We start from the raw sequence: 26,991 nt of genomic DNA on the forward strand, positions 1-26,991 counted from the left end.
CTCTGGGGATGAGGCCCAACAATCTGTGTGTGTGTGTGTGTGTGTGTGTACGTGCGTGCGTGCATGTGTGTGTGTTTTAATTGAAGTTGATACACAATGTTATAGTAGTTTTAGGTGTACAACATAGTATTTGACAAGTCTACATATTATGCTATACTTACCAAAAGTGTAACTACCATCTGCCACCACACAACCCAATTACAATATCATTGATTGTATTCCCTACCCTGTACTTTTCATTCCCTTGACTTATTCATTCCATAACAAGAAGTCTGTACTTCTTACTCCCTTTTACCCATTTTGCCCATCCCCCTAAACCCCCTTTGACAACCACCAGTTTGTTCTCTGTATCTATGAGTCTGTTTCTGTTTTGTTTGTTCCTTCATTTTGTTTTTTTAGTTCCACACATAAGTGAAATCATATAGTATTTGTCTTTTTCTGTCTGAGTTGTTTCGTTCAGCATAATACCCTCTAGGGCCATCCACGTTATTGCAAATGGCAAGATCTCATTCTTTTTTATGGATAATAGTCCATTGTGCTGATGCATCATGGACCTCTACCTCTGAAACCAATAATACATTACATATTAATTAATAGAATTTAAATAAAAAATTTAAAAAAATAGCAAAAAAGGAAAAAGTAAACACTGAAGATACAATGATAAGATACTTTATTTATTTAATTTTTGAAAGAGAGAGAATGTGAATGGGGGAGGAGTGGAGGGAGAGGGAGAGAATCTCTAGGAAACTCTCCGCTAAACATGGAGCCAGATGTAGGGCCTGATCTCACCACCCTGATGTCATGACTTGAGCCTAAATCAAGAGTCAGACACCCAATTGACTGAGCCACCAGGCACTCCACTATTTCTGCTGTAAATGATAGAATATTGTCCCTGCATTCACTAGATCATGAAGTGTTTTTAGAAAGGCTGCACATAAACAAGTTATAAAAGGGTTTATATGCAAAAATGTAGTTGTGAATAGTTATTGTGGGGGCCCAGAGGCAGAGCATTGAACACAGAAATTCATCTTAAAACTGGAACAGTGTAAGCATCAGTTCCAGGCTGAGGTGAGAAAAAGCCTGTAGAACCATTGTAGTTTGGATAAAAGAGATAATGAGATAGCAGAGTGGGTGGACATGTGGTGTTGAGTAAATTTCTCCATGGACTGGGAAGAATTCATTTCTACTCTGGTCTCTACTCTGTTCCATTGCTGAACCAAGTACACTTTTATCCTTGTATTATCATTATCTTTGCCTTTATTTGTGGAAGTGATTACAAGGCAAGATATATGTCATTTATCATTTAGGGTGAAAGAAAAATCTATGAAAAGTTTGTAATGGATAATTCCAAATATAAATGAAGGTAGAGACAATTGTATCATAAACTTTTATATACTCATAATCCAACTTTGGAGCTAGTTGGGGTGAGGACCAAATAAGATTATGTATGTAACACCTTTAGCAGAGAAGAGAGCCTTAGTCTCACCTTTAGGGATTTGACCTGATGCAATTAATTGTGGGGTTGATTTCACAGTCTGTGAGGCTGTTGTGCCTGCTGATGGAACCCCAAGTCAGTAGGATGTTTTGGAACCTGCTTCAATCTCTCACTGCCTGCAAAGCATCCAACTTCAGTGATGTGTGTGACCAGCAGAGGATGGTGTTCTTCATCATGAAGGTAAATGCACAAGTGGCCCAGCAGTTGGAGTTGCTAAAGCAGGGTCAAGCGAGAACTGGAGGGGCTATGCGCCCAATTATGGCCCTAGCCCAATAAGGACGGTCAACATCTCTAAGTGTGTGAGCTGCAAGACAGCCTGGTACCCTGTAGCAACCTTTCAAACATCAACAATGTGGCTATGACTCCAATTTTGTCTTCCAAATCTCATACAAGATGTTTCCTGTGGTTTGCTAACCTAGAATTATATAGAAAATGGGATTCAGGGACTTGTAGTGTTAGTTGTCCGTTACCGTGTAGTCCATAGCTTAAAACTGTAACAATCACTTATTTAGCTCAGGAATATGCAGTTTGGGCAGGGCTCAGTGAGGACAGTTTATCTGTGCTCCAAATGGTGTCAGCCAGAGTGGCTCCAAACACTGGGCAGAGGCTGGCTGGGAACTGGGATCACTTGAAGGCTCCATCACTGCCACATCTATAGTGGTTGATGCTAGCCAGCAGCTAAAATAGTTGACACTCTCTTTGTGTGGTCTCTCTGGCATGGCGGCTCCATAGTAGCTAGGCTTTTTATTGGAGATTCAGTGTTCCAAAGATATAGGATTTAAGAGAGAGGGAGGTGGAGAGGGAGAAGGGCAGGCAGGCAGGCAGATGGAGTTTCTATTTTGGTTGTCATTTATTAGCTATGTCACTTCAAGCAGGTCATTTATTCTCTCTGAACTTCAGTTCTCAAATTTTAGAAATCAGGACTTATTTTGGGGTTGCCTAGAAGAAGACTCTGGGGCAATAATTTGAGTGAAAGTAGTTTATTTGGGAATTAATCCCAGGAAATATCAGAAGGGAGCTGAGAAGAGAAGCCTGGGTGGCTCAGTTGGTTAAGCATCCAGCTCTTGATTTCGGCTCAGGCCATGACCTTAGAGTCCTGAGTTCGAGCCCTGAGTCAGGCTCTGTGCTCAATGGAGAGTCTGCTGGAGATTCTCTGTCCCTCTCCCTTTCCCCCCTCCCTCACACTTTCTCTTTCTCTAAATAAATACATTAAAAAAAAAAAAAGGAGTTTGGAGGTGTGTGGGGGCAGAGGAAGAGGAAGGAAGCTGGTAAAAGTTACTTAAGCAAGTTACCACTGTGGGCAGCTGGAGCTTAAAATCTCTTAGGGAACCCTGTGGAAACACTGTATAATCCACATCACAGAGCTATCTCATCCAAGAGTTGAAGAGCTGGAGACATTTATACATCAACTCCCATCAGTCATTGGTTGACGACTCTGGGGAACATTAATTCCTCAGCACCTTTGGTCTGCTGGGCTCCATGCAAGTGGGAAAACCCTCAGACGAAGAGATACAAGTGCTGCTGGAGGAAAATTAGCAGGTTTGCATTGAAAATGGGAAGAGTTTAAGGGATATAAAACAGGGCACCCACAGGTTTTGCTACAGAGTATAGGCTGTTGAGTAATTAAAATGAGGTGATGCACAAAGAAATCCACTCCTGGCCTGATGGTGCCTGTTTTTGCTTTGGCACACTCCATTGGGTTGGAGGGGGGCTCTCAGAGGTCCGGAAGCTTTTAATATCCACTGCCAATTTCCTGAAAGGCAGTTTTAAGAAATGGCAATAATATCAGTGAACTACCCATCTCCCTCAATAAACATCAAAACTAATAACCTGTCACCCTATGTGCAGACCTCCCCTGTGGTTCCTCCTAACTGAATCTTAGTCACACAAGGCTTGCCACCTTGGTTAATCTTACTCAAGCTCCCAGCCTTGCAGATCACTGCCCACTGCCCCCTCAATGTTCTGGAACTCAGGATCTGGTGACATTGTCCAAGAACGGTTGCAAACCCATGTTTTTACGATACTGGATTCATAAGTTTGTAGTCATTTGATAAATGCGGATCTCTGAAGGTTTTTGAGCAGAGGAGAGACAAAGTACAATCTTTGGGAAGATGTTGGTGTGCAGGATTAAAGGACAGGAAAGAGAGAAAAAGCAGAGTCTGTGTATATATGTGCGAAGTTATCACAACTGCCCATTTTGAGGCATGAGGCACGCGAGGCACTGACTTGGCAAGAAGCGCTGTGCATGTAAACGGGCGGATGTCAAAGGGGCACATCTTGGTGTCTCGTAACAGTAAGCAATGGCCTGGTATCATCAGACCCCGGTCCCCATGCATGGGGCCACTGCCACCTTTGCAATCAGTGTTCCTCCTGTCTGTCCTCACGTGTCAGTAGGGAACGCGTGCATCTCGCCGGGCTACAGCGGGGAGCGCGGGGACAGCGCCGAGACCGCAACAGGGTAAGCGCGCCAAACCCACCGTCGTCTCTATCAGGAAAAAGGCGGGGGAGGTAATACCATCCACATCCAGGGCTTGCCGTTAGCACCGAGGGTAATAGGCACCCAGCCCCAGCCGGTCGCGTCCGCGGGCCGCGGCGCGGGCGGAGGCACTGCACGGAGACTGCGGAGGAAGGCGAGCTCCCGCGCTCGGCTCCCAGGCTGCCCCCCGCCCCCCCGCGCCGCACGCGCTCCCTCCCGCCGCGCGCTGTTGCCGGGGCCCGAGCACCGCCCCTCTCCAGCGCGGACCAATGGCAGCGCGGCCCGGGCACCGCCCAGCTCCAGCGCAGGCCAATGGCAGCGCCGCACGGGCACCGCCCTGATCCTGCGCGGACCAATAGCAGCGAGACCCGGTGCGGGAGCCTCCCCCGGCCGGGTGGGGAGGCGGGGAGACGGGCCCCGACTCCGCCCCTCTCCCCTCTGACCCGGTGTCTCGTCTCTCTGTCTTCCTGTTCCAAACCACGTGGACGCGCCGGGGGCTGCGGGCTCCGGTCGAGCGCCCGGGTCACCGCCGCCTCCGTCGCCGCCGCCGCCGGGGTCGCGATCCCCGCGCCCGTCCAAAGTCGCCGCGCCCCGGCCGCCCGCACCTTGGCGGAGGGCGCGCACATGGCGACCCAGGCGCACTCCCTCAGCTACGCGGGCTGCAACTTCTTGCGCCAGCGGCTGGTCCTGTCCACCCTGAGCGGGCGCCCCGTCAAAATCCGAAGGATTCGGGCCAGAGACGATAACCCGGGCCTCCGAGGTACGTGGCGGCGGGGCGGCCGCGGGGGCCGCGGGGGGGCGGGGGGGCGGCGCGCGGGGAGCCTGCGCGTCCCGGGGCGCTGCGGGGAGGCCGAGCGCGCCTGGGCTTGGGGGGAAGGCGGGGTCGGGCCCGGGGGGTGTGCTCGCCGCGCGCAGGCTGGCGGCTCCCGGGCGCTGCTAGTAAACAGCTCCACGTTTTCCAGCGCTACGTGTTGCAGCACATCCCAGGCATCGCCCCCTCGCCCGCCTTAGGTCCCTCCTGCTGTCGCTGCGAGCCTCTCAGGATCAAGGCAGTTTGCTGGACCGAAATGTGGTGATGGGGCAGATAGAAGGAGGAGAGAGGTTTGCAGAGAGAAGTGCCGCTGGTTGGTTCCGTGTCCTGTCCCAAAACACGTCTCAGAAGCAGCTGCCCCCTCGTTTGTCGGCTGACCCAGTCGTCACGATCCCTCAGCTGCCCTCGCACCCCTCCTTGGGTGTGGATCAAAGAAAAAAATTTAAATTCTATGTTTGTTTTTAGCCGTAATTGGGGTGTGCGCAGGTTAGAAGCTTTGTGCTAATTTTTCCTTTTTTTTTTTTTTTTGACAAGCGTTAAACTATAGGTTTCCAAGCCCCCCCCCCTTTTTTGCCCGATAAAGGTGTATTGATGAAAAAATGGGCCCTATTTTATTTATTTTCATTTTCTTAAAGGATTGACTTATTTATTCATGAGAGACACAGAGAGGAGAGAGGCAGAGACACAGGCAGAGGGAGAAGCAGGCTCCCTCCATCCCAGGACCCCGTGGATCATGACCTGAGCAAAGGCAGATGCTCAACCATTGAGCCACCCAGGTTCCCCAAAATACGCCCTGTTTTAAACTCACATCAAGTTAAGTGGTGCCCATTTTCAACTGTTTTCCTGGACTAAGACACATGCATTTGAAAGCTTCTGTCTGGTTATCTCAAATTGGGAGATTCACTCAAAGGAAAAAAGGAAAAATCCATCTGCAAATTGAAGGAGAGGGTTTGTGGTTGGTCTTGGAAGCTTTGTCGGTCCTGTTGCAGTGCTTACTTTGGCACCCAGACTTGGGTTGGAGGTGCCGGCCCATTTCATCATCCATCTGAATGCCTGTTCTGGAGGGCTACATTTCTGCCTCTCCTGAATGGTAGTTGGTTGCCTATAAAGAGAAAATGCCATGTCATTGATGGAGATACAAGGTTAGGAAAAAAAGAACCAGAAGACCCTCCACACTTGCTGATAGTGGGAAGGGCTTGTATTAGTTTAGTACATGATTCTTCTCTCTTACTGTTCAGAAGCACTGAAGGAGGGGGGACCCCCAGCAGGGTTTCTGCAGGTGTTTTCCTCAACATCTGCTGTCCTTATTTTGAGACTGTTAGGGCAAAACAGTTGCTTGATTGCTCTACTCTGTGGCATTCTCAGCCAGCCCTCCCCTTTACTTCCAGTTTAGAGAACTTGCTGTGAGCTGGATATGATAAGAAGACAGGCTTCTACTGTGAACAGTGGACATAGTTGGTGGGTTGTTTGTTTTTTTTTTAATAGGAATAGAAGTACTTTGGCCTGGAAATCTAGCATTTCTATGGGAAATACAGTACTTGTAAAGATATATTTTAGTGTTTGTCTTTTGACAGGTGGCATCCAAACTAATATTTAATATTCCAAAGGATGCCCCCACCCCCGGTTTATGGACATCTCTTCAACTGCCATACACACCATACACACAAACTCTCATTTCTTCCGACAGGGCTTGGCCACTGGCGCTTTCCTGAAAGGATGCCAGGCTCCACTGCTTGGGGGAGGTAGTACTTGTTGGCAGATGTGTTGGTATTTTATGGGAAGCTGTATGTAGAGCATTATTTGCCTTACGTTTTTAATATACCAAGGGAAAAGAAAAGAGACTCCTGATTTAGGTCTCTTTGTGCTGGTTTCAGGTCCTCAGAAATCTCATAGATGTTTGCTTAAACTTCTTTAAGAGCGAGCTGAAATGTGTTGTGTATGTATATGTGTGTATATGTATATATATATGTACACACATATATAAGTAAATGTATATATAAATATATAAATATGTGTATATATACATTTATATACACATATATATGCACTCATAGATACCCACACGTATGTGTATATACACATATATATACCCACATGTACGTGTTTATGTATATAAATAATGTGTAGCCCCTGAAACATGATCTACCGTCATAGTCAGGTGAGTCCTTGGTAGTTTGATTGAAGATGTAGCCAGCGGGCTATGTTGCCAGTCATCTCTCCCTTTCTGACTCTTTCTTCTCAGATTCTGAGAATTGGAAAAAACTTCAGAGCACAGCCAATAAAATCTTCAGTTTAAGTAAAAAACTGTGTCTCTGGAAGGTGCTTGCTGAATCTAATCGTGGGCTGGGGGTGGGTGGTGGAGGCCTTTTGCCTCAGGGGCAGCGGTTCAGGAAAGGTTACTGAGCCCACTGTGCAAGGCCTTGTGGGAACATAAACATGAGGAGCTGGTTGCCCCACTCTGGGGGAGCTTTCTCAGTAGGAAGTGCTTGAGAGAGTAGCTTGAGTAACATGAAGTAGGAAGAGCTGAATGTGGTAAAGGGACTCAGCGAAGTCAGGGCAGAGGCCTCCCTGGGGGTCATGGAGGAAGACTTTCTTGATCTGCTTCTGGTCTGGACAGATATGATGGTGGCTGCCAGAATCACTGTTGGTGAAAGGAACCACTTGTAAGTCATAGAGTTCTTTATTTATTATGTTGAGGTAAAATCCTTAATTTGTTGTGGTTGTAGTAGCTTGGTGGTTACGAGCTTGGTCTCAGAGTTAGACCTTGGGTTGAGTCCTGGCTCTGCATATGCTGCCAGCTCTTGGACCTGGGGCAAATTCTTTAACATTTCTGAGCCTCAGTTTTTTCATTGGTAAAGTGAGGCCAGTATTACCAACTTAACGGGTTATTGTAAAGATTAGATGAAATAAAGCGCACAGGACTTCCAGGCATGTAGGGAAAATAAATGTTAGCTAGTTTGGGCGCACCTGGGTGGCTCAGTTGGTGAAATGTCTGGCTCTTGGTTTCAGCTTAGGTCATGATCTCAAGGTTCTGAGATTGAGCTCGTGCTCAGCAGGGAGTCTGTCCCCCAACCCCCTGCCCCCACTTGTGCACGGTCTCTCTCTAATGTAAAAAGATCAATTACAAAAAAAGTTAGCTGGTTTTATAATATAATCTACTTACAGAGTATAGTTCTGGTCTCTGGCATCTGAAATCTGTTCCTGCTTCTATATGGAAACTTTTCACATATTTAAAGAGAATTATGCCTTTTTTTTGTCCTCTTTTTTTCAGCCTAAGTTTTCCTCTTGGGTGATGGCTTCCAAATATTGATGTGTATTATGTATAATGTAGTGGTTTTCAACCAGTGCAGTTTTGTTCCCCAGGGGGACAGTTGGCAGTTTTTGGAGGTGTTTTTGGTTGTCACAACTGGGAGGCTGCTCCTGGCACCTTGTGGGCAGAGCCCAGGGATACCATTAAACATCCTGAGCTGCACCAGACAACTTCCTCACACAAAAAATACTTCTGTCCAAAATGTCAACACTGTGGTTGTTAAAACCCTGGGCATATGAGATTGAATTATTATGCCTTTTCTTTTCCCCATATCTCCAATGGTTGGGAATAGCAGCATGTGGACCCAGAAAGCTGCATGGGGATTCAGAAGGGGATGAGACCCAAGCCAAACTCTGTGGCTTCAAGCAAACGAGCTAATCTCTTAAATAAAACCGCCCCCTTCCAACGCTGATAGATTGTATATGATGAGAAGAATTTGAACCCCAAAGAAAAATGATCCTGGAATGATTTTTATTAATTATACAACCATGTATAATTTCTGCTTCATTCTGAGAAACATGAACAATTATGTTCCATTCTACTCTTGCTGTTAGGAGGAAGTACATACTTTGTTTTACTGCTGTGCTCCTGCAGGTAGAAAGCCAAGGCATAGTTGGGTAAGATAGCTGGCCAAGTTCAAGTCTGCAGGGTGACAGAGCTGGAAGGAGGCTGTGGTCAGCTCCCGCCTGGAGGGCTGCTTCTCCCATTTAACTGTATGATGCACTTGTCTGTTGCTTGTCACCACGGACAGCAGCCGTACGCAGCGTGGGGCTCTGGATTTCATAGGGGCTGTGTCTTGTTGGGTTAAGTTGAGATCACAGTTCATGGGTAAGATGAGGTCCAGATGGAAGGAATTCCATGAGAATCGTTTAAAACGGGAATAGGGAAAGATGGACTGAGGCAGGAGCACTGATATCGTAGTTAGGCCGCGGCGCTACTCCCTGCATCTCTGAGCCAGTCCCATGACTGAGCCTCACTGTCTTACCCTGTGAAATGGGAGAGAGGAGTGATGGGAACCCACGGGAGGGCTGCACACAGCGTAAGCAGTTGAGGTTCTGAGAAGGGAGGGCTAACTGGAGTTTTAATCAAAAGAATGCCTTAAAATATGTTGAAGAAACATGCTACACAGAGGTCCTTTGAAAGGAAAACATTGCTTGGTAAACTGTATGGGGGCTAAATCTGCTGTTCATAAATTGCATCTTCTAGAAGGAGAACTGTAAGAGAAGACTGTTTTCCTCCTCTACTCTCAATGGGTCTGACACGAGATGGATGGGGTTTTCCCCCTACAAAGCAATTCTCCAATTCTCAGTGGGCATCAATGGGGTGTAGTACAGATTGAACTCAATTCTGATGCTGTCTACTTGGAGATGACAGCAGATCCCACAGGGTAAGGTTCTCAGGCCCGCTTCTGATGCCAGTCACAAGTCCCAATCTCAGGTTCAGGCTACTTGTACTTGTGACCAAGTGGTTATATAAATCGGGGGTTCTCACGGAACCTCCTTGGGTCTAATAATTTGCTAGAGTGGCTCACAAAGCTGAGTTTATTATACAGGATATTATAAAGGATATAGCTGAACACACAGATGAGGTATATAGGGCCAGGTCCTGAAGGGTCCTTCTGCCCTCTGGAACCAGGGCATGCCACCCTTCCAGCACGTGGTTCATTCACTGGCCTGGAAGTCCTCTCCTTATGCAAGTTTTAATGAGGTTTGATCTCCAGGCAACCTCTCCTTCCTTCAGGGTCAGTGGATGGGGCTGAAAGTTCCAACTCTTTAACCACTTGGGTCTTTCTGTTGACCAGCCCCATCCTGAGTCGCCTCATCAGCATAAATTCAAAAGAGGCTCCTTATGAATAAATTTTAAGAGACACTTATTATTTTGGAACTTCCAAGGGTTTTAGGAGCTCTGTGTCAGGAATCAGGGACAAAGACCAAATTACATTTCTTATACTGCAAGGATGCACCTGTATTTTATTTTAGTATGGTCTGAGACTCAGAGTTACTGATCAGTAACTAGACTTGGACAAGCCTGAGGACTCTAATAATGATAGTAGATCGAATATTGTGTGGTTGATTGGGAACACGCCCTCTTGTGCCTCTGTTGACTGTTAGTTTGCTGCCACATGTTGATTATTGGGTGCCCAAAATGAGATACTCATTTTTGAAAGACAGATGCCAGGAATCCTAATTGTCTGCTCTCAGATCTGCTGTTGCTTGGAAGCTGTAAATGCTATTCCAGATGGAACTGTGTGCCATCTTTTTTTTTTTTTTAATTTATTTTTTATTGGTGTTCAATTCACTAACATACCGAATAATCCCCAGTGCCCGTCACCCATTCACTCCCACCCCCCGCCCTCCTCCCCTTCTACCACCCCTAGTTCGTTTCCCAGAGTTAGCAGTCTTTACGTTCTGTCTCCCTTTCTGATATTTCCCACACATTTCTTCTCCCTTCCCTTATATTCCCTTTCACTATTATTTATATTCCCCAAATGAATGAGAACATATAATGTTTGTCCTTCTCCGACTGACTTACTTCACTCAGCTTTTTTTTTTTTTTAAACTAAACTTTTAATTTTGAGATAGTTGTGGATTCACATGCAGTTGTAATAAATAGTACTGAGAGATCCTGTCTGCAGTTCACCCAATTTTCTTTACATGGAACATCTGGAAAACTATAGTACAATATTACAGCCAGGAAATCGACAGGGGTAAGAGTGAAGGTAGTGAGCATTTCCATTACCACAAGGATTCCTCAGGTTCTCAGCCACACCATCTTCCTCCTTACCCCACTAACTCTTAACCTTTGGCAGTCACCAATCTGTTTTCCAGTCCTGTGATTTTGTCATTTGAAGAACGTTATATAAGTAGAATCATACAGCAAGTAACCTTCTGCGGTGGACTGTTTTCACTCAGCATGATTCTTCGGAGATTTAAGTTGTTGTTTTTTTCAGGTTTGTTTCTTTTTATTGCTGTACACTATTCCATGATATGAAAGTATTACAGGGTTGTGTTTTTTTTAACCATTCACCTGTTGAAAGACATCTAGATTGTGTCCAGTTTTTTGACCGTTTATGAATAAAGCTGCTATAAACATTTGTGTACATGCTTTTATGTGAACAGAAGTCTCTGCCTGGGATAAATGCCCAGGAGTATAGTGGCTGGGCTGTATGGTAGTTTACATACTTAAGAAACTGTCAAAGTGTTTTCCAGTATGGCCTTACCATTTTATATTCCCACCAGCAATGCCAAGTGATTCAGGTTCTCTATACCCTTGCCAGCATTTGGTGTTTTCCCCAAGGGTTTTTTAAAATGTGTTAGTTCTAATAAGATAAGCATTTTCAAAACTTGGCTGAGCCTGTGCATCTGGTGGTACTGAGGCACCTTCCTGGCCTCTGGCCCTCAGACCAGCTGCAGATATCTGCTGGGCTCTTTCTGGCCGTTCCCCAAAGGTTGTTGGCTAAGAGGCAGCAGCTGAAGGTCATTTACACGCCCATGTCCACACCAGAGGTCACATGTTGGAAAAGTCCCATCTTGATCACACTGTCTTGTAGAACCTGATGGTCTCGGATTTGGGGGGAACGCGCTAAAATCTCCTTAGTTGTTGCCAGGGATGGGTGATGCTATTGATGTGAAGGCCACTGACAGGAGGAAGTGGTGAACTCCCACTAGAACACCAGTGAGTGTGACCTGGTTTCAGAGGATCAGGAAACTCTGGGGTGCCCTCCTATACCCCCAGGAGAGGACAGAAGAGAAGAGGAGGACAGGGCTCACGGCCCACGGCCTACAGCCCACAGCTGGGAGAGGCGGCTCTCAGCCTGAGCCGGTGGCCCACACAGGAGGAGCCGGAGGAGGGGTGCACACGATGAGGAGGTGGGAGGAAGGACTCCAAGAGGGACTGGTCCCTAGGCTAGGGGGTATCTCTGTGCCTTGTGCTGCGCCCAGGCTCCTCCTTGCACCTGCGGCCGGTGGGCTCACAGTTTCTCCAAACCCCTTAGCCATCCTGGTAGTACTGTCCTGTTGAATTTGCATATTCCTAATGGCTGATGATAGTCCACATCCTTCCTGACTCCTGTTGACTATTTGCAGTCTGCACCGCCTCTGATGTCTTTTTTCATTGCCCTCTAGGATTGTTTTTATGCTTAAGTTTTCAGAGTTCTTTACAGCGTAAATCAGAGAATTAAATTTCCCTTTGTTGATTTTATTTTTTATAGGTTTTTATATAGGCACAACAAAATATCTAGGAACATTTGAACGCATGGGACCAAAAAAGTAATCTTCATTGTTTGTTATTATAAATAAAGCAGCAGTAAAAGTTTTGGTACATGTATCCTAGCATACTTCTGTTCCTGCAGGATAGAGTTCTAGATGTGGAATTGCTGGGTCAAAGACTATGCTTTTTTTAAAATGTGGGGTCAGATCAAAGTATGTGAAACCGTCTTGCTTTGTTGGTAAGATATATTTTCCCTTAATTGCTACTTCTTCCTTCTATTGACACCTTTTTTTTTTTTTGAGATATATTTAATAGCATTTCTAGTATGGCAGATTGGAGAAATGATTGAATTTCTTTGCTTCTGTTATATATTTTAAGGTACTCTTTCTTTTAACTTGATTTTTATTTATTTATTTTTTTTAAAGATTTATTCATTTGAGAGAGCATGCGCGGCAGTGGAGATTTGAGAGAGGGGAGGTTGCAGAGGGAGAAAATCTCAAGCACACTCCTCTCTAAGTGTGGAGCCCATGGTGACTCAATCTCAGGAACCTAGATTATTAGCACCTTAGCCCAAACCAAGAGTTGGTCGCTCAGTTGACAGCCACACAGGCACCCCTTGATTTTTTTTTTAATTTTTGTTTATTTATGATAGTCACACAGAGAGAGAGGGAGAGAGAGAGAGAGAGAGGCAGAGACATAGGCAGAGGGAGAAGCAGGCTCCATGCACCGGGAGCCCGACGTGGGATTAGATCCCGGGTCTCCAGGATCACGCCCTGGGCCAAAGGCAGGCACTAAACTGCTGCGCCACCCAGGGATTCCCCCCCCCTTTTTTTTTAAGATTTTATTTTATTTTATTTTATTTTATTTTATTTTTTTTTTTTTTAAATTTATTTATGATAGTCTCACAGAGAGAGAGAGAGAGAGAGAGGCAGAGACACAGGCAGAGGGAGAAGCAGGCTCCATGCACCGGGAGCCCGACGTGGGATTCGATCCCGGGTCTCCAGGATCGCGCCCTGGGCCAAAGGCAGGCGCCAAACCGCTGCGCCACCCAGGGATCCCTAAGATTTTATTTATTCACCCATGAAAGACACAGAAAGAGAGAGCGAGAGAGGCAGAGACACAGACAGAGGGAGAAGCAGGCTCCATGCAGGCAGCCCGACGTGAGACTCGATCCTGGGTCTCCAGGATCAGGCCCTGGGCCGAAGGCACGCCAAACCGCTGAGCCACCCGGGCTGCCCAGCCCCTTGATTTTTATTTAAAAAAAAAAAAAAAAAAAAAGAGCTTTTATGAGAATATCTGTAAATTAAGAAAAGTGCACAGACCTGAGTGGTGCTTTTGTGGCTCAGTTGGTTTAGTGGCTGTCTTGATTTTGGCTCCGGTCAGGATCGCAGGGCCCTAGGATCCGGGTGGTGGGCACTCTGCTAGGGGTGGAGCCTGTTTAAGATTCTCAATCTCTGCCCCTCCCCCCAAAGAAAAACAAAGGACACAGACCATAAATGGATAGCTTGATGAATTTACAAAATGGATATGCTATCCATGTCAAGAAATAAAACATGACCAGCAACCCTAAAACCTTTCATCCTTGCTCCATCACACCATTTTCTCCCACTCCCAATGGAAATAATAAATTGACTTTTTACACTGTAGATTACATTTCTGAAGTTTTTTTTTTTTTTTTAATTTATTTATGATAGTCACAGAGAGAGAGAGAGAGAGAGAGGCAGAGACATGGGCAGAGGAAGAAGCAGGCTCCATGCACCGGGAGCCCGATGTGGGATTCGATCCCGGGTCTCCAGGATCACGCCCTGGGCCAAAGGCAGGTGTCAAACCGCTGCGCCACCCAGGGATCCCACATTTCTGAAGTATTAACCATAATTTATGTAAGTGGAATTATAGAGTATGTATTTTGTGTGTGTGTCTAGTTTCTTTGTTCTCTGTCGTGTTTGTAAGATTTATCTCTGTTGTATAGGCATTAGCTGATTTTCATTGCTGTAGCATGCTATTACATTTTATTAATATGGCACAATTCTTTGTTGAAGTATTGCAGATACCTAGTTATACTCTGACTTGTTTTTTTCACACTTAATGATTTCTGTTGATTTGCAATAGGTACTACTTTTAATGTAGTACAATTTATAAATCTTTTTGTGTCCTGCTAAAGAAATCTTGGTCTACCCACAGCCAGTGAAGACATTTTCCTTTAACATCTAAGGCTTCTGTTTTTATATATAAACTCTCTTACAATAAATTCATTCTTTGTACTTTTTAAAACCGATTTTTACTGAAAAATAGATTTTGAATTTTATCAGATGCTGCCTTTTCAGTAGCAGTCAAGCTAATTACTTAATTTCACCCTATTTTGTGTATTTAATCTTGTATTTAATAATATTGTCATTTTCTTTGTGCATTATATGCAGTCCTTCCCTGAGAGACCCTCTTCTCAACCATAGTGGGTAGTTGAAAAATATGTTATAGTCTCTTTTCTAAGGTTTTATGTGGGGATATTTCATTTGTCTTTTTTTTTTTTTTAAGATTTTATTTATTTATGCATTAATAGAGAGAGGCATTTAGAGAGAGAGGCAGAGACATAGAGGGAAAAGCAGGCTCTGTGCAGGGAGCCAGATTCGGGACTCAATCCCCGGACGGGGATCAAGCCCTGAGCTGAAGGCAGACACTCAACCTCTGGGCCACCCAGACATCCCTCATTTGTTCTAATAAAATGAAGTTAGTTTGTAATTTATTAATTAATTTATTTTTTGCATGTTGTGCTCTTCTTAACTGTTCTGCAGTTGAAGCCATCTCTCCATGCTTTTGGTATTGCTGTTCTTCGGGATATGTAATAGAAAATTTTTTCCTTCCAATGTTGGGAAAAAATATTTCAGCAACTTTATCAGTGCTCTTTTCGGTTTATTGATAAATTTTCTTATTCTCTTCATTTTGGAACAGAATTAATTATCTTTTTTGTGTCTTTTTTTTTTTATCTGCTTGGTTTATCCTCTTTTTTACCTAGCTATATTAATTTCAGATGTATCAGTAAATATTAGGGAATAGTTTATTATAAAAGTTTATGATTTTTTTTTTAAAGATTTTACTTATTCATGGGAGAGGCAGAGAGACAGGCAGAGGGAGAAGCAGGCTCCATGCAGGAAGCCTGATGTGGGGACTCTATCCCAGGACTGTGCTATCAGGCCCTGAGCCGAAGGTAGATGCTCAACTGCTGAGCCACCCAGGTGTCCCTTTTTTAAAAAAGATTTTATTTATTTGAGATCAGAGAGAGACTGAGCCAGAGAGAGATCTTGAGTGGAAGGGAGGGGCAGAGGCAGAAGCAGACTCCCCACTGAGCAGGGAGCCCGATGTAGGGCTCCTAGGATCAGGACCTGAGTGGAAGGCAGACACAAAGGCAGATCCGGAGGTGGATCCTAACTGATTGAGCCACCCAGGTGACCCAAAGCTCAAATATCTTTTATTAATTATATTATTTTTTATTATTTATTATTAACTCACATTTTCTTTCCTCTTACAAATGAATGAAACTATTGATCTGTATTGTATTTTTAATAGCTTGATTTTTTTTCTGCTCTATTTTCCTTTTTTTACATTTATAATTTTATTTTATTTTTATCTTTTTTAAAGATTTTATTCATTTATTCATAGAGACACAGCTAGAGATAGAGGCAGAGACACAGGCAGAGGGAGAAGCAGGCACCATGCAGGGAGCCCGACATGGGACTTGATCCGGGGTCTCCAGGATCACGCCCTGGGCTGCAGGCGGCGCTAAACTGCTGCGCCACCAGGGCTGCCTCTGCTCAATTTTCCATTTTTAAAATCTCTTTTGTGATTTTTTTCATTTACTTTTTGGCTTATAATTCAGTTCCATTTCTAAAATCTCAGTTCATTTTGCTCTTGCTTTTTTTTTTTTTAAGATTATTTATCTATTTATTATTAATGAGAGACACAGAGAGAGAGAGAGAGAGAGAGAGAGAGAGGCAGAGGGAGAAGCAGGCTCCATGCAGGGAGCCCGATGTGGGACTCCATCCCGGGTCTCCAGGCTCACACCCTGTCTCCAGGCTCACACCCTGGGCCCAAGGCAGGCCCTAAACAGCTGAGCCACCCGGGCTGCCCTTGCTTTTGTTTTTTTAATTACTAAGGTATTCAGAGTGGTAATTTTTTGTTGTTGTTGTTGTTGTTGTTGTTGTTGACTGTTGTGTAGTCTGGTAAAGTGATGTTTCTGCTTAAAATATTTGAGCATGTCCTGTAGTTTTCTTTCTTCCTGTGCTGACAATTTAGGAAAGATGTTATATGTTTCTTTCAGTTAAAATATAATTTATTAATCACATCTGTAGTTACATATTATATATAAAAAATGTATATATTTTATGCATATTTCCAAGTGAATGGGTACTGTTAGGTTTTCTTTTAATGATCAACGGAGAAAAAGACAGCAGAGCCAGGTGGTAGGTTCGAGAGTGCTTTAATGGGGAGCGCTCCTGGCAAGGTTCCGTGACTTGGAGAAGAGGCCCAAGTCAGGGAAGTCGAGTTGGGGAAGTCGAGTCAGGGAAGTCGTGCCCAGGCAAACCTCAGGGGGGTTTATAAAGAGTTTTGGCGGGAAGATGAAGGTAGAGTGGCCATTTTGAGGTCCCCAGTCTTGCCAGCCCAACAGATACCTTTTAATTTTTTCTGAGAATTGGGTATGTATTTGTAATATCTACCTTTTGGGATTTAATGAGGATAAGAATGATTTCTAGTTTCAGATATTACTGGCTCATTGTCTTATATTTTAGGTACCTCTCTAAAGAACTTGAAATCACATTGTGTATATTACTTTTAAGTTATTTCCTTGATGTGAGCATTTCCTCATGTAATTAAATAATTCTTTTAAAATATTTTTAATGGCCGTATAGTATTATAAAGATCTTTCACAGGCTATTTAATGAGAGCAGTTTTGTTGGCTATTTAAATTGTGTTACAGTAACTTTATGTGTATTTTTTAATTTGAATTTTATGTATTTAAAAAACATACACGATTGTGTAAAATTCAGAGGGAGCAAAAGGGTTTAACAAAGTGTGTCTCTCTTTCCCATCTTCCCTTTCCTATGAAGCAGCCAGTGTTACTAGTTTGTTGTGTTTCTTCCCAGAGCTCTTTTTTTCATAATTAGGCAAATACATATACGCTTTTTCCTTTTTCACACAAATGGCCATCAGCATCTTACTTTTTTTTTTTTTAATTTTTATTTATTTATGATAGTCATAGAGAGAGAGAGAGGCAGAGACACAGGCAGAGGGAGAAGCAGGCTCCATGCACCGGGAGCCCGACGTGGGATTCGATCCCGGGTCTCCAGGATTGCGCCCTGGGCCAAAGGCAGACGCCAAACCCCTGCGCCATCCAGGGATCCCAGCATCTTACTTTTTTTTCACTCAACATACCATGGAGGTGACTTAAATATCAGTATATGAAAATTCTCATTAATTGTAAGGCTGGGGCAGCCCAGGTGGCTCAATGGTTTAGCGCTGTCTTCAGCCCAGGGCGTGATCCTGGAGACCCAGGATCGAGTCCCACATCGGACTCCCTTTGTCTCTGCCTCTCTCTCTCTCTCTCTCTTTCTCTCTCTCTCGCTCATGAATAAATAAATAAAATCTTAAAAAAAAATTGTAAGGCTGCAAAGTGTTCTGATATATATCCAATGTATATACATCTAACATTTATATGTGACATATATTATATTAGATATATGCATCATAATTTATTTTCGCACACTTAATGTTTCTAGATATTTAAATTGTTATGATACTTTTTAAGTTGAAACCATTATCGGTTGAGATTTACTCCTAAAGTGTAGGTCTTTAGTTTGTATTCTTTTCCTCACTGCCCTCATTTGAGACATAGTTTGCCTTTCTTAGTGAGGAATGGGCCAGACCGATGATTGGCACTGTCCTACATAGTCACAGGCTGCCTGTAAGAAATAATGAGCTCACTGAGAAGGGGAGCACTTTAGGTATCAGAGGCAATATTTAAAGAATTCTGAGATATAGTATAAACTTCTAGAAAATGTTAAATACAATAAACAAAAAATGCACATGTTAAAGTAGTGCTTAAAAGATTATAAAATGGGGGATCCCTGGGTGGCGCAGTGGTTTGGCGCCTGCCTTTGGCCCAGGGCGCGATCCTGGAGACCCGGGATCGAATCCCACGTCAGGCTCCCGGTGCATGGAGCCTGCTTCTCCCTCTGCCTGTGTCTCTGCCTCTCTCTCTCTCTCTCTGTCTCTCTGTTACTATCATAAATAAATAAAAATTAAAAAAAAAAAAAAGATTATAAAATGAACACCTGTGTGACCCCGTCCAAGTCAAGAAATAGTCACTGTTGCACCTAGGGGCCTCTCTGGTCATGACTCCCTCCTGTGTCCCTGCTGGTAGCCGCTTTCCTGACCAGTACAGTATTTGTGTAGATTGTCTTTATAGCTTTATAACCTAATTATGTATTCCTAAACAGTGCAGTAAAATTGTGCCTAGTTTTGGATATTTTCCCCTACTGTTTTTTGATATCTGAACTAATGTAGATAAGCAGTCCTGAGGAAGAAGAGTCAAAGCAGTCCTGAGGAAGAAGAGTCAAAGAGGCTGTGTGGGGAGTGAAGGGGTAGGGAATCCTACACATCTGTCTTAATGAGTTTGGGGACATTCGTCTTACTATTATTAGGTGAACCTGAGATCTTTTTCATAACCACGTGATGGAGCTGTATCTTCACTGTTGCCAGGACTCTGGAACTAGCTCTGTGTTTGGTTCTTTCAAGTACTGCTTCTGAATCACCTGTTTGCTGTGACTAGGTCCAGCCTGGAGGTCTCTTTATGTGCCCATTCTGTTCCTGCCCGTGTTCCTGTGCTGGGCATTTTTAACTGTGTTCATGCTTAAATGGCCCTGTGAATTGCAGAAGAAAAAAGTTCTAAAAGTTATGCTTTCTTTCTTTTTTTTTTTTTCCCCCTCTCATCTGTGAAAGTTATGGAGTTTAATCATGGACTTTATTCATAAATATCTGTTCCTCTCCCCCTTAGCCACCTCAAGAACTTGAGCTAATCAGGACTTTCCTTTTTTTGTGCAGAGTACATTGTATGTGCTGGAAATACAGGTGGAGAGTGGCACCGTGGTCTACATCATACCTAATTTTTAAAAACAATATTCTTTATCGCGAGGTCATGGAAACAATTTTGTAGTTCTTTTCAAACTTTTGTGATGCTACTTAACAGTACAACCAAGTGCACATACAGATAATTATAAAACACTTGAAGGTTTCACAAACAGTGCCCTGTGTACAGTTAACTGGCATCGTTTATTCTGTTCTAATTTCATTAAAAATAAATGTTGATTGGGGACCCATTAAATGGTCTGCAGGATCCTGCAGTAGGTCACTGCCTGCAGTTAAAAAGTTCTATGATTTTCTAGAGGAGGTAGTTGACTCAGGCATTAAACTGAGTTTGACAAACTAGTGTCATGTGGTTAGGAGCGTGGACTCTGGAGAAGCCCAGACTTGGCCTCAACCCCTGGCTCGGTCACTGGCCAACCTCATTCTCGGGCCTCATCCTTCTTTTTTTTTTTTTTTAAGATTTTTAAATTTTTTTATTTATTCATGATAGACATAGAGAAAGAGAGAGGCAGAGACACAGGCAGAGGGAGAAGCAGGCTCCATGCCGGGAGCCCGACGTGGGACTCGATCCCGGGACTCCAGGACCGCACCCTGGGCCAAAGGCAGGTGCTAAACTGCTGAGCCACCCAGGGATCCCCCTCAGCCTTCTATAAAATGGGAATGGCACTCCCTGTCGAGAGCTTTGCAGATTAAATGAGAGATTGTCTGGCTGTAAGGTAACCATCAATGCACACCCTGCTGGAATTAGCTGTTATTCCTTGTTTCAGGACTTATTGGAGCTTCTCTGACTTCTAGCCTAAGGCTCTTTGTACAGATTGCAACATCTACCGTGGCAAGAAGCGTGGGGCAGTGTTAAATAACAGGATGGGTGGATGGGAATTGCTTAGTTGTGCTCGCCTTCTGGGATCAGCTCAAGTGACTGCTGGCGTCTGTGCTTAAAAATTCTGCTAGTTTATTATAGGGGTGGAAACCGCCTAAACTACCAGGTGGTCACTATGCTTTTGGTGTGGGAGAGTTGGTCTTCCTGTCCTGTTCACGGGCAGGAGGTTGACGGCAGAGAGGGAGGAGGTGAGCATGATTGTCTGAACGTGAGTGAGATCCACTCAGGAAGGCCACAGGACATAGTCTCCTGCCTGAGTCCTCCCTCTTCCTCTTCTCTTACTTTACATTTAAAATCCATGTCCTCCCTCCCTACACACCGCTCTTCTAAATAATGACCAGCTTTTATGTTTTAGATAACATCTATCCAAATTTATACATGAGAATTTAAGCAAGAAAATTAAATTCCTATAAAGTCCTACCATGAAGAGAAATCCATTCGTTAACATTCGGTGTTTTTTCTTCCAGTCTCTTTTCGTGTGTTAAAAAGAAGGTAGTAATAATGACTTCATATTCAAGCACCTCTGTAATGAAGTTAAAAACTGAACTGGTTAGATAGCTCTAGATGAGTAAAGTGGCAGAAGAAGGGAAAAGGGACAGTGTTGAGTAGGGGAGACAGTGACCTCTTACTGCTTCTGAGACTGAGGAGTCACAATTGCATCTGCCCTCTTAGGTATTCTGGAATAAATAAGAAATTGACTTTCAGACTCTTCCCCACTTTCTGCTGTTTCTCCTGTATTTGGCATGCACTCCTCAAGTCAGAAGAGCAGGCCTTGATGGGTGGTAAGCTGCTGAAATTAATACCCCATCAGATTGCTGGTAGAGTTGTTGTTTGTTGTGGAATATGAAAGCTGAATTGTTTCTCATAGTTCCACTAACCATATGTCTTCTACTCAGTGCTTTTCAGCTGCTTTAGTTTCCTCAGCCAGTGGTCCCACCCCAGTCCTAACAAGAACCTGGGCATGATGCAGGAAGTCACATACCTTCCACCGCAGTTCCTGGATAACACATGTACTCTGGAAATGGTGACCTGGCATGAGGCCAATCTGTTTTCTCTTTTCCTCACAGACTTTGAAGCCAGCTTCATAAGACTGTTGGACAAAGTAACTAATGGTTCTCGGATTGAAATAAACCAAACAGGTAAGCTCTCTTTCTTACCGTTCCTGAAAGCACCCACATATTCTACTTAAACATTCCTACTTCTCATGCCCCCTCTCCTTCGCCCCCCTCCTTTTTAAAAGATTTTAGTTATTTATTCATGAAAGATGCAGAAAGAGAGGCAGAGACATAGATAGAGGGAGAAGCAGACATAGATAGAGGGAGAAGCAAGCAGGCTCCTTGCAGGAAGCCCGTTGTAGGACTTGATCCCCAGACCTGGGATCACACCCTGAGCCAAAGGCTGATGCCCAACCACTGAGCCACCCAGGCTTCCCTCTCATGCCTTTTGACCCTATAAAAATAATCATGTGGAAAGGGCGAGTTTCCTGTCCGTGATACAGTGTGTGGAAATGTATGTGAAATCTGCCGATGTAAGGGGCGTACACTTGAATTAAAGAAGTTAGAAGGCTGGAAATGTCACATCAACAAACAAGCACCTTCTCTTTTTCAACAATAAAAATACTTTATACCTAATTTTTTTTTTTTACCTAATATTTCTGCACAACTTTTCAAAGTCTTTATTTTGTCACAGTCAAATTTTACAGCAAACCCTGTGAAGTAGTTATATGTGCTGAATTTTACTTTTTTAGTTTTATCTTCAAAGTAAGAATGCACAGGACACTTGGGTGGCTGAGTCAGTTGAGTGTCCTAACTTTTGGTTGAGTCAGTTGAGTGTCCCAACTTTTGGTTTTGGCTCAGGTCATGATCTCGGGGTTGTGAGATCAAGCCCCACATTTGGGCTCTATACTCTGTGCAGAGTCTGCTTGGGATCCTTTCCCTCTTCGTCTCCTGCTCCTCTGCCCTGCCCCCTGCATGCATTCTTTCTTCTCCTCTCAATAAAAAGAAAAAAAAAAATTAAGCTCAAGTATATACAAAAGTTGTGAAAATCCCTTCACCTGTTTCTTCTCCTGTTCCCTCCCTCTCCCTGAGGGGCAGCCGTGGTCACAGCCTGAGGTGTGTGCCCTTGTCTCCTATATATGCCTTTGCTTCCTTGCGCACTTCTATATCTCAAGCCTCCAGCAACATCATGCTCTTCAGATTGTTCTGCAGCCAGCTTTTCTTCACTATCACAGACGTCTCCAAGAACTTTCCCTGCCAGGCACACGCAGATCCATCTCAACATTTCCATGGGCCTAGTAGAGTATTCTATTGTATGGATGCCCGATAATTTATTTAACTGCTCCCTACAGGTAAACACTTAGGTTGTTTTTTAGCTGTTTGTTGGCTATTAGAAACTCTTTTTCAAGACATTGTATGGGAAACCATGGTAAACACTGGCTGGCTCCATGAAGTATTCACCTTTGCACATATATTCCACAAAGAAAACTCTGAACTTTCTCACTTGGCTCTCTTAAGAAAGATGACAAGTTTGTCCTAATAAGTGGCCCCTGCATCACATGAGACTTCAGATGCCCTTTGCAACCTATGTATGATTCCTTGAGTCCTCCTTGGCTTACTTTGAAATTGCTGGAGATTTAAAAGAAAATTTTAAATTAAAAACATTTTTTTCCAGCAGTTTTTCTTGGTGATTTAGAGGGTTCATAATTATTTTCTGGTCATATCTGTAGCTTAAGTTGGGAAGTAAGACATTTTAAATGATCCTGCTTCTATGTCATACTTCCTGCCCCACCAGAGAAGTCTTCATTCTAATGATCTGCCAGTTTCTCACTTGGTTCATTTGTAGGCACAGATTTGCAGAATTTAGTGATGATACAGTCTTTTTTTTTTTCTTTTGTTAATGAAACTCCAAATTTTTTTATTTTATGAAACTTCAAAGAATTGCTTTCCTTTTCAGTGACTGAGCCTAGATCACTTTCCTCTAATGTTAAATTTATTGGTTAATTATGCCAGAAGACATTAGCAAAAGATTTTGAGCAGCAACAATCCCTTGTTCACCCATTTATGTGTCCCCTGCCCCTAATAATCTAGAATATTTTACTTTTCCTCTAATACGTATACCCAGTAAGAAACTTTCTGGATGATACAAATATGCAAAAGACTGAATAAAGATAATAGAGTTTCCACTAAAGCTATTTAATAGTTTCAGATCTTTCCACTCATTACTATTAAAATAGCTACTATTAACAGTATTAAGTGCCATCAAGTACTTGCCTTCTCTAGGAATCCTGTTGGTGAGTGCTGTATACGGGGAAATCTCATTTCAGGGGCCCGGGAGAAGCTGGTTGCTGATATGATGATTTTAGCACATCATTTGTAAAGCCCCCCACAGCAGGCAGAGTGTGCTCTTGGTAGACCAGAGCGCCTGTTAGGATCTCTCCTCTGCCCTGCCACGACTTTGGCAACTCAGTTGCTTAGGGAGGGGTTTAATTTATTGCTGTTTATTAAATTACACTCACAGTTTATTATTGTTACAGGGGCTTGACAGTAATGAGTCAGCTTTTGGAGTGAAGTGTGGGCCCTTAGGAATGGCATTTTGAACTTCTTGGATGCCCTTGTCAGACTTTCCCCTTGGGTTTTACTTCCTTTGTTGACTTTGTGACACTAAGTGTTTTTTCTGTTTTTGTTTTTGTTTTTTTGTTTTTTTTGTTTTCTGTTGAATGTGGCTCTCCTTCCTCCGGTGTAAGGAACAACCTTGTATTACCAGCCTGGCCTCCTGTACGGTGGGTCTGTGGAACATGACTGTAATGTCCTTCGCAGCATTGGCTACTACCTGGAGAGTCTTCTTTGTCTGGCTCCATTTATGAAGCACCCGTTAAGAATCGTTCTGCGAGGAGTAACCAATGACCAGGTTGACCCTTCGGTGAGTAGTGAGCAGTGAGTAGCTCTGTTTCTTGCAGCAACCCAGCTTTTGAGAAACAAGTTCCTGATAAAGCACAGTTTTATTGCCGAGTGTTTTTGTTTTGTTATTTACCTTGAGATTTAGACATTAATCACTTTAGGAAGCAGATGAACCAAGACTTGTAATCATTAGATTCAGTGACGATTGTTAACATTCATCAAGGTGCCTTTCATTGTCGTGTCTAAGAGCCTTCAGAACAGATGCATGCAGTCTCATCATGGTTGACGTGAAATATGGTTCTGTTGGCTCGAGTGCTTGAGACTGGAATCTTCTTAAGGTCATGTGATGGCTGTGGCTGGAAGGCAGTAGACCAAAATGTTAGACAGAAAATAATAATATCTCCTTGGCATTGCTGTAGCATAATCTTGACTTACTTGGGTTTTAACCATAAATTTTAGGACTTTTTTTCTTCCAAGGAGAGTTTGCAGATTTAGAAAAAGGGCAAGGGCGGAGAGGTATACATGAACTTGGATAGTTTGTGGGCACCAGCAAGCTTCTTACTATGCATGCTAATTTTCCTGCATGTGTGGGGAGGATAGTTTCATATATGTGTGGAATTTTCACTGTGGCCACCACAGCTGTCTTGGTGCCCGTCTAGGATGGGTTTTGTTGTGTGTATGTGTGTGTGTGTGTGTATGTGTATGTGTATGTATATGTGTGTGACAGACAGAGATTAGAGCAATTCTGTCCAGGATTGCCTTATACCTCTCTTGTATAGAGGGAAAGCTCCCCACCTTTGGATTCTTTGCTGGCCAGAGAAGGTATCTTAAAGCTCAGGGCCATGATGTGAAATCCTTACCAAGGACACTTGTCTTCATCTCTACTGATACTGGACCCAGACCACTGAGGAGGTGACTTGTGAGGCAGAATGTGAAGTATATAACTTTCTTAACCAGGAAAGACCAATTAGGTGGTGCAGTGAGTCCCAAAGTGAAGACTGCTGGTATTCACCAAGACATCTATTAGGGTATAATCCCAGTTAGTGTGTTGGTAGGCACTAAAAGACTTATTCCTCAATTCTTGGGAATTCAGGTATATAAACTCCTTTCTTAGGATCCTGAGTACAGTGCAATATCTGAAATTCTCAGCTGTAAAGTAATGTTGCATAAACTGTTTAAAATTTTAAAGATTGATTTATTTGTTTTAGAGGGGGGAGGAGCAGAGGGAGAAAGAAAACCAAGTAGACTTCCTGTTGAGCATGGAGCTGGAGTCGGGGGAGGGGCTCAGTCTCTTATGACCCTGAGATCATGACCTGAGCTGAGAGCAAGAGTAGGAAGCTCAATGGACTATGCCATCCAGGCACAACCCCCCTTTTAAAAAATATTTATTTACTTAAAGTATTTTGAATTTTAAACTAATTTCAAATGATTGCTTTTTTTCCTGAATTTTCTGAAGGTTCTAGCAGGGGGGAGGAGGAAGAGTCTTGCATAATGGGAAGAGCTTTGAAGCGTACAGGAAACTCTGGCACTGTGTGTCTCAGTTTTGTACTTTTTTTTCCCCCATAATTGCTAATAATCTTAAAAGCTATTTCTACTGGCATTTAAAAAAGTTTTATATATTAAAAGTAACAAAGCTTAGCTGACGAATTCCCCAGAAATAGTACCTAATTCTTACATGCAGGGTATTTAAAAAAAATCTGTTTTCAAATGTTGTAGGGCTCTCTGCTTTTGCTAGCTGCATGACTAAAATGACCTTGGTTAGTACTTGGCTCCAGACCAGGATAAAATAAATACACCTAATCCTGAATGAGATTAGAAGAATCCTGAATTCTTCAGCCCGTGGCTTCATCACTTCAGGCTTTCTCCCATCCAGGTACTCATCAGGCCTGACTCTGCTTAGCTTCCTATATCAGACGAGATCTGGTGTGTTCAGAGTGCTATGGCCATAACTCAAGCTTTCTCACTAACATATGGCTCCCCCAGTCCATGTCCATGTCCACTCAGTGCACACAAGGTTGAATTTGAAGAGTTCCCTTCTGGAACTCCATCTCATGAGGTGGACAGCTATGAAGGTGGCTAGGGAGACTACAAGGTTCCCCCTGTCCAAGGGACAAGCAAAGTGCTGAGAGCTGGGGAGGGTTTTGTAGAGGAAAGGAAGCCAGAGTGTATCTCAGATTTTAGGAAGATAAGGATGAATTAGAGAGGCGTCAGTTAGTTGGAACATTATGGGCATGGAAGTGGAAAGGGAAAGACTGATCTGAAGGACACTGTGGAGTGAGACTTCCTAACTGGTAGGAGGAAGTGGTTATAAATTATTCCATGATTTCTATTCTTGACTGGAAGGATAGAGAGCAGGTAGCATTTGACACAGGGAAGAGGAAAATTGTGGTAGGGTGATGGATGCTGTGTTTAATTTTCATCCTCTTCTCTGGGATATTGGCAGGATATTCACATGGGGATGTCCAGCTGGCAGTTAGAAGTTATTGGCTGGGGGATCCCTGGGTGGCTCAGCAGTTTAGCACCTGCCTTTGGCCCAGGGCATGATCTTGGAGTCCTGGGATCAAGTCCCATATCGGGCTCCCTGTATGGAGCCTGCTTCTCTCCCTCTGCCTGTGTCTCTGCCTCTCTCTGTGTGTGTGTGTGTGTGTGTGTCTCATGAATAAATAAAATCTTAAAAAAATAAAATAAAAGAAGTTATTGTCTGGAGCCTCAGAGGTAGGTCATTAAGATCTTGCCTCTTGATAGTTAAATCCCTCGGAGAAGGAGATTGACTAGTGCCA

At 43.6% G+C, this 26,991-nt stretch overlaps 1 protein-coding gene across 3 annotated transcripts in view; it reads left to right on the forward strand.

The window, feature by feature from the left end:
- The first annotated feature begins 4,462 nt into the window (after positions 1-4,462).
- RCL1 (RNA terminal phosphate cyclase like 1) overlaps positions 4,463-26,991 on the forward strand; it is a 60,211-nt gene continuing 37,682 nt past the window's right edge. Inside the window, exons 1-3 of one of the 3 annotated variants that reach the window (XM_072840345.1) lie at positions 4,463-4,731; positions 21,383-21,454; positions 24,058-24,233. In XM_072840345.1, coding sequence (XP_072696446.1) covers positions 4,596-4,731; positions 21,383-21,454; positions 24,058-24,233 — 384 coding nt within the window. In that variant the 5' untranslated portion in view covers positions 4,463-4,595. Of the gene's footprint in view, positions 4,732-7,295; positions 7,446-21,382; positions 21,455-24,057; positions 24,234-26,991 lie in introns of those variants that run through there. The other 2 variants (XM_072840338.1, XM_072840350.1) reach the window with 2 other exon arrangements.

This window comes from Canis lupus, chromosome 1 (genome assembly GCF_048164855.1).
Source record: "Canis lupus baileyi chromosome 1, mCanLup2.hap1, whole genome shotgun sequence".
Taxonomy (NCBI): domain Eukaryota; kingdom Metazoa; phylum Chordata; class Mammalia; order Carnivora; family Canidae; genus Canis; species Canis lupus.